Below are 8,341 nucleotides of genomic sequence, written 5' to 3'. Positions count from 1 at the left end.
GGACTATGGCCTAATCACCCTTAACTTAGGGTAGACTCCGAGCCTCTCGTTGGGGTCGTATAGTGAGCTGATGATGATATACATACAGACACAATTTTATTAAATGTGTGACACTATACAATGTTACAATAAAAGTGCAGCGACGCGACGTTTACCAATATACGCGAATTCAAGGCTACCAATATCTTTGTGCATTGGCTAACGCTATGTGTCCCTTCACCGTTTGCCTAGAGCAGTGGTTCCCAAAGTTATTTTGTCTACTGCCCACTTTGAGAATAAATATTTTTTTAGCACGCCCATATTAAAGTTTAAGCAATCTTTTAGTTCATATTAGTTGATGTTCACAAGTTGTTGTTGAGAGTCTAGAGTTCATGCAGTCGTTGTCTAAGAGGCCTCCTAGCTAAATAAAATTACAAATCACCCCCCAGGCCTCTACACAACGCCCCCATTTTCTTTTTGGGTCTCTTACCGCCCTTGAGACCTGCAGCGCCCACAAGGGGCCGTTATCGCCCACTTTGGGAAACTCTGGGCTAGAGGAAAATCATATTACATGTATATGGTGTTTTTTATAATACCGGTTGAATTTGTCAAATTTTCACGCTTTTTATGTTTTAAATAAGATATGCAAAGTAAAATTAATCTTTGTTTCAATTGTTTAAAGGTCAGTTTTATTTGTGTCAAAAAAATCTGCTCCACTCTCCGCCCCTTAAAGTGATTCTTTATTTAACCCTTAATTCGATGGTTTCCAGTGTGACGAACGACTAATTAGAAAAATCTACTAAACTAGTTTAGAGAAAATTACGTATGACTACTAAAAAAAAAATTTTTACTACAAAAAATTTCGTCGAATTAAGGGTTAATGCCCTGAAGCATAATTACTCATAGTTCCTAATAAATATAAAACCTTTAAATAAAAATGTACTTAATACACTTTAGCTATAGACAATATTTGTTTTGAAAATGTTATTTTATACAAATTGTCATCCAAATGTTTGGGCTTCTCAATTCTTTGAATATATATATATTTTATATATATATATATATATGGTATTTAATATATATATATATATATATATATATTAAATACCATAAGTACTGTGAGATATTCATAGAGTATATGTACATATGTCTGAGTGAAGGCTGCGGCCACTTTCTAAGTAGGTGACGCTGCGTGACAAACTAGTTTTGTATCCGATAGTGTCACCCGCTTGTATGACGCGGAAAGTTTAACGGTATTCAAAGTTATGGATATACTGGCTGCCACCAGCGACTCCATATGCGCAAGATTAAAAAAAATAATGGTCTATGTGTTCTTCCAGACTATTCTACATGTATACCAAATTTTAGCGAGATCCGTCCAGTTGTGAGATACCTTCTTACAAATATCCATCCATCTAAACACTCGCATTTTATTTATTAGTAAGTAGTAAGTAGCAAGATAAAAATTAGTCTAGATTTTTTCTAATAAGTTTAAAAAAAACGTATTTATAATATTAGTAAGATAGGAAATATTAATTTTTTGATTTCCGGACGTCTATATGCTATATTTTTTTTGTTTTTTTTTTAATTGATGCTCGGAAACATATTACTAAAACAATGAAACCTTTTTCTATTAAAAAAAAAACATTTTTCACGAATTATACAATTTTTTTAATTGTCAGAATGACAGCAAGATTATTTTAATATTTTTACATTGTTTGTAATTTAACTTAACTTTCTGCTTTAACCATGGAAACATTGACCACTTTTCCGGAGAAAAATAAATGCCCTAAAGTATGCACAGATATAGGTGCATTTAAAAAGGCCGAGAAAAGTCCGGAACAAGTCAAGGAAGAGATAAAAGAGGCCGAAGATGCTAAAGCAAAAGCCGCTGATGATCAAAAGAGAGGTGTCGACGATGGCAAAGAGACTGAGCAACTGGAACCGAAGCCCGGTGAGGAACATTACTTCGAAATCAAACCTGGACCCGATGGCAAAGTGGACTGGACTCCACTCGCGGGCATGACGGGCACCAGACCTAAAGTCAATAAATACTCCATAAGTCGTTACTCTCTAAACGAATGGCGGCATCACAACGAAAGCGTCTTAGACCCGTCAGTAATAACTGAATCGAATATAATCGATTATAACGCGAAGACGGCCATGATGCAAGCATTCGGCACCATAGATAAACAACAGAACGACAACAACGAAAGACTTAAGCAAAAAGCTAAAGATTTATACAGATGGAAAGTCGAAGTGGAAAGAGCTTGTAAAGCGATTACAGAAGAAGTGGAACTATTAGAGATTGAAAGACAACGTCTTAAAGGTGCTTCCAGAGTTCTAATGTTACCTGAATCTATATCTCGTGAGTGCTTAGACTTACGTTCGAACCGGTACGAACCAGATCTAGTTTCTGACCTGGCCGAACAGGAACTGATAAAAGAAATGAACCTAGTCAGCGATGTTAGAGCTACTCTTAAGAGCACTCTTGAAAAAATTGAAGAACAAATGTTGATAAACAAGGCAGCTAAACATAGAATCGAATACGATTGGTGCGATAAAAGTATGGCCTATGATACGGAGACGCTGAATATAGGACTCAATACTAAGACGAATACCATACTGTTTAAACCAGGCTCCACTAGATTTGGGGAGTTTTCAGCACCGTTGGAATATTGGGAATATTTTTGTAGGGAAAATGTTCAGAACAGTGAAGCAGCTAGACAGAAGTCTGCAGACTTACGAGGCAGCTTAAACGCGATATTAGTTAACGGCGGCAGAAAGTTAAGAACTCAAGCTGATAAAACTGATATAATATTAGCTGAAACTGTCGCGATAACGCAAGAACTATGCACTAAATTAGAGGAAACTTTAAGAAATACTTTACAAAAGATTGCAGATATGGAATCATTGATAGACGACCTTCATAATTCCATTCGTAAGATGGACGCCGCTATGAAATTGGCACAAACAAGATTAGATAATCGTAATACATTTAGATGTCATGGTGAAAGTGTGAGAGATCAGCCGCATCTTGGATTAATAGAAGAAGTTAAGAAGATACACGAGACGGTGACTTCTCTTCTCGGGCAGCTGAAGAAAGCAGAGAAAGTGAGAAAAGAGTTGTGTGAGAAGAGAATAGCATTGGAGAAAGACATTGCATCGAAGAGAAAGACGTTGAACATTGATAGAGATAGATGCGGGATGGTGCGCTCTCATTATCCATCTGCTTTGGAATTGGCTGGATATTAACAAAGGGTTTTTTGACTGAATAAATTTAATGTTCTTCTAAACTATGTTTAATTTTTTCATATGACTAAATCAATATAAATAGATTATTGTAAAGTATCTGTCTTACTATAATAATATTATAAATGCGAATGTTTAGATGGATGGTTTGAAAGTATCTCTAGAATGGCTGAACTTTTGCATACATACAGAATATAGCCTGGAAGAACACATAGGCTACGAACGGAATCCCGGGCCACAGCTAGTTTACAATAAAGGAATGTATTAACCGGTTTTAGCAAAAGACAGTCACTCCCATGCCATTCTACCTATATGCCACCGTTTTATACGATCTTAAATCAGATATTAATGTCAATAATATAACTTTAATACTTAGATGTTATGAAACAATTTGAGAACTTATCGAAGAGTGAAAGGCGACTAATGTATGTTGAATTTTGTTTGTGTGGTGCATAGGAGGCACTTAACATTGACGGAAAAGGTTAAGTGTTACTTAAATGGATTATTGAAATGGTAAAATGATATTGGTTGGCATGTTGTGATTCTGGAAATATAAGAGTGAATCTCCACTGTTGTTACACATGTATTAAAACTACATAGCTATATCTATCGTTTAACAACTCTTTTGATTCGTACCTAGTCATTTGGTATGCATTACAATGTAGATGTTAGAAATCCCACGGTTACTTCATACAATTCTATAGTGTAAGAACCGATAGGACACTGACATTAACGGTAAGATGCTAGTTAAGGCTTCTCAAATGTTGGCTCTTGAAATTATCGGGTATATTTTGAGTTTGTTGTGCATTTAACAATTTAATAATACTTTCAAATAGTAATTTACATTTTACTGTGAATTAACAAACACAGCTTTCTTGCAACAGTGCTGAGGGAACAGCAAAGAGGTTTTATATCCTTGCAAAGATACGACGATAAATAAATTAACGTCAACTTTCATACTTTTTTCATAATGTCATTTTTATTATAAAATGACAATATTATTATATTAATTTTTATTTACTATATTAATTTTAATTTTCCTTATAAATTTTAACATAATGAGTTTTAATCAAAACATGACGTGTCCAGACATATGCCCCACTTCAAGAACTGACCGGCCGCCCGAATCCAAGTCGGAAGATAATAATAACCAAGATGGAGTACCTACATCAGCGTGTTCCCCTTACAAACCGGGTTGTATTCAGCCTCCAGAACCAAAGGTATATCCTCCCAATGCACCTCCCAGGTACCTCCCGCAACCCACCGATACCACGAGTGGGGACTTCCTTGGTATGGGTGCTATAGACCCATGGGCCGCGGGACATTTAGACTGGACCCCTCAGTCAGGCATCACAGGAGTCAGACCTGTCGTCGATAAATACTCTATGACCAGATACAGCACCAGAGATTGGAGACTTAACAACGAATCCGTCCTCAAAGGAAGATCTGTCAACAAAGCAAAATTATTCGAAACCAACACCAAAAAACAATTAACAGAAACATTTGAGAAAATGGATAAAAAGATCAACGATTCGAATAACGAATTGGATAAAAGAATTAAGGAATGCGAAGATTGGAAAGCAAAGGTTGAAAAGACTCTTGAAGCTATTACTGATGAGATAAATATTCTAGATGAGAACAGAGCGCGGTTGAAAGGAGCTTGTCGAATTCTAATGTTACCTGAAGCGATATCTAGAGAATGTCTGGAACTACGCACTCAGAGATACGAGCCAGATCTAGTGAGAGACGACGCTGAACAGGAACTTATGAGAGAGGTCGCCATCGTTGGAGAAATTAGAAGAGTATTCATGAATACTTTAGCTAAAGTTGAGGAACAAATGGCAATGAATAGAGCCGCTAAAGCCACCATTGAAACTGACTGGAACGATAAAGTTGTTTGCTTGAAATTAGATAAAGAGAATTTTAACTGGACATTGGATTCTAATTTAATATTGTATCACCCAGCTGTCGTGAGGTGGCCAGAAAATGCTTGTACTTTGGAGTACTGGAAGCATTATTGCGCTGAAAGTATTAGGAACTGCGAAGAGGTTAGAAAGAAATCTGAAGATCTACGGGGAGATTTGATGACTGCTATTATCAAAGGCAGTCAGGACATGAAGATCCAAGCGGACAGAACCAACGCCGCTTTTGGGGAGACTATAGCAGCTACTGAAGGGATGTGCGAACATCTGGAGGAAAACTTAAAGAACAACCTGCAAACAATAGCAGATTTGGAGACTTTAATTGCGAATTTAGTGGCGACTTTAAGTAATATGAACGATAGAAACAAACTGGCGACGTCACGTCTGCAGGCGAGGAATTACGAAAGAGCTAACGTTGAGAATTGCAGGGATAACGCGCAGTACGCGCTGATGGCAGAGGCTAAATATGTTAAAGAGGCGTCACAGGAGTTTAGTAACAAATTGAGAGAGGCGGAGACTGTGCGAGCTGACCTCATGATATACCGTGGGATCTTGGAGAAGGAGATTGCGTGCAAGAGGAAGAGCCTATACATAGACAAGGACAGATGCAGTAGAATCCGCGCTCACATGCCCACACCTGAAGAATTTGCTGCGGGTTAAAATTGTTACAGTTGAATTATACTTTTGAAAACTGAGTTTATTATTGTTAGTTATTTCAGCCAAAAAGATAATTGACATAAATCAATACTTTTTAGTTGTAAAAAAATATTTTAATTTAGATGGAACTGGCTGCAAGAATTGCTATTGCCTTTTTAAGATCGATCGCTTAACCAAAAGGATTAAAAAAAAACGCTGCGTAATTATAGACACAAAATTCCAAATTGATCCCCAAATATTAGAATGTTTCGACTCGAAAATCGAAATATTAAAGCAAATGTATCAGTATTACCTAATATTCTATTACGAAAACGATCGACAAATAGTAGAAATAAAAAGGTACACTCGAAGATTTGTGTTGCAACAAATTCCCAACTGATGACCCAATGCGCGATAAAGTTCTTTTACTAAACAATGCTGATGTTAGATTGTGCTGAGAAAATATCTTACCAAATACATTTTGACTTCTATCTAACTGCCAGTTTCTGAGACAAATATCTAAACATATCGTCATCACTCTCATTATCTTTGATGAAATAGAGATAATAATTTTAAGCGTGGATCTTGGTATCAGAAACCCACGGTCGTACGAGTGTAGTAAGTAATATAGTTTAATAATTGTTTTTTCATAATAAAGTTAAAATATAAGTGCTTAGAACTCAGTAAGTAAAACTAAGCTTAGGACATTTAATAATAATACTTCTACCATCTTTGTTTCTGTATTTATCATTGGAACCTTACATGACAATTGAACCTGTTTAAACGAGAATTCAAGGGACCTCGAGATTTTTCTCGCTTATTAAGGTTTCTCTCTGACCCGAGTTTCTCGCTTATGTAGGTCGTGGTAAGGGACCAAACAATGACTCTCGCTTATAGAGTTTTCTAGCTTATCCAGGTGTGAATTTACTTGTATGTAATCATAGATTTCATCATCAGCTCACTATACGTCCCCACCGAGGGGCTCGCAGCCTACCTTAAGTTAAGGGTGATTAGGCCATAGTCAACTACGCTGGCCTAGTGCGGCTTGGTTGACTTCACACATATCTTTGAATTTCTTCTTAGATATGTAAAGGTTGCATCACGATGTTTTCCTTCACCGTAAGAACGTCGGATAAATGTACATATGTAAATCGGAAATCGAAAAACACATTGGTACATGGCGGGATACCCAGGACCTGCAGTTTGCAAGTCAAGTGCTTGACCCCTGAGCCACCGACGCTCCTTCGAATCATAGATTTGAACGTTAATTATTACAGATGACTTTTTACGGACTAATTAGTTTTCAGTCAGTTACATTTTGAACGAAAATTACGTTTGTTTTTTTTATTTCCGTTGTAATTGAAATTGTTTTAAGGATGTAATGCAACTACGCGGGAAGGTAAATGTTGAAATGTTTTCAATTTACAACTCAATGAACAGACAAGAAAAACGTTAAATATAATACATCCTATTTGTAGGTTTCCCCTTTTGATGACTATATTACTAATATAAATGCGAAAGTTTAATTTGCTATCACCAGGGCTGCATAGATCTCGATGAATTTTGTTATAGATGTAGACCACAACTACGGCAGTTTGATTTACATATTTACTCGATAACACGACAACGAATACATCTTATTGTAAGGCAAATAATAGAACAAAGTCTCGAATAACAAATGACTCAACCTTTTTTTTAATTCAGAGCAGATGAAGGCAAAGAAGCTTGTAACTATTATAAATAAATGCATAAATACAGTTCCTTATCTATCAAAGTAGACATGTATTAAAATTATCTTAGATTATGAGATGTTTTTATAGATGATAAATATTATAATACGTGCTTCTAAATTCATAAATTAAATGTATGCAAGTAACATATCACGTTGTGACGTGATAACACGTCGGATCTTTGTCACGTAGCGTGCTCACAAATTAGTACTTCAGCACCTTATCTTACTAATTACAAATGTGGATGGATGGATGTTTTTTAGAATGTATCTCCTGAAATGCTGTATGGATTTCGCTTAGTCATCGATGTAGAACATAAACTGTAGGAACTAGGCTACTAATTTTTAATCCCGCGCGGACGGAGTCGAGGGCGACAGCTATCATTAATATATAGGATTTTATATCTACTTGCATCATCAGCTCACTATGCGTCCCCACCGAGGGGCTCGGAGCCTACCCTAAGTTAAGGGTGATTAGGCCATAGTCAACCACGCTGGCCAAGTGCGGGTTGACTTCACACGTATCTTTGAATTTCTTCTCAGATATGTGCAGGTTGCATCACAATGTTTTCCTTCACCGTAAGAACGTCGGATGTACATATGTAAATCGGAAATCGAAAAATACATTGGTACATGGCGGGATTCAAACCCAGGACCTGCAGATTGCAAGTCAAGTGCTTAACCCCTGAGTCACCGACGATATCTACTTGGATTGTATAGAATTATATTTTCCTTATTTTTAACTGAAAGTTTAAAAACTTGACGTAACATCTAACAAAGATGATAAATCGTAAACATTACTTAATAAAACCCTTCTACTATT

The 8,341-nt window shown here is 36.4% G+C and overlaps 3 protein-coding genes across 3 annotated transcripts in view; all 3 read left to right on the top strand.

Moving 5' to 3' along the window:
* Positions 1 to 8,341, top strand: part of Tmhs (Tetraspan membrane protein in hair cell stereocilia) — a 19,079-nt gene that overhangs the window by 5,885 nt on the left and 4,853 nt on the right.
* Positions 1,680 to 3,275, top strand: LOC106116279 (tektin-4). The gene has a single exon (XM_013310045.1). The coding sequence runs from the start codon at positions 1,729 to 1,731 to the stop codon at positions 3,232 to 3,234; it is 1,506 nt and encodes a 501-aa protein (XP_013165499.1). The 5' UTR covers positions 1,680 to 1,728; the 3' UTR covers positions 3,235 to 3,275.
* Tektin-A (testis specific tektin) lies at positions 4,228 to 5,848 on the top strand. Its single transcript, XM_013310033.1, has one exon. The coding sequence runs from the start codon at positions 4,290 to 4,292 to the stop codon at positions 5,811 to 5,813; it is 1,524 nt and encodes a 507-aa protein (XP_013165487.1). The 5' UTR covers positions 4,228 to 4,289; the 3' UTR covers positions 5,814 to 5,848.

Source organism: Papilio xuthus, unplaced genomic scaffold (assembly GCF_000836235.2).
Source record: "Papilio xuthus unplaced genomic scaffold, Pxut_1.1 DF829660.1, whole genome shotgun sequence".
Taxonomy (NCBI): Eukaryota; Metazoa; Arthropoda; class Insecta; order Lepidoptera; family Papilionidae; genus Papilio; species Papilio xuthus.
The sequence above is the reverse complement of the archived record's forward strand: the minus strand, read 5'-3'. Positions and strand labels throughout refer to the sequence as shown.

Coding starts and splice junctions, on each gene's coding strand:
- LOC106116279 (XM_013310045.1), top strand. CDS start 1,729: ATGGAAACATTGACCACTTTTCCGGAGAAAAATAAATGCCCTAAAGTA.
- Tektin-A (XM_013310033.1), top strand. CDS start 4,290: ATGAGTTTTAATCAAAACATGACGTGTCCAGACATATGCCCCACTTCA.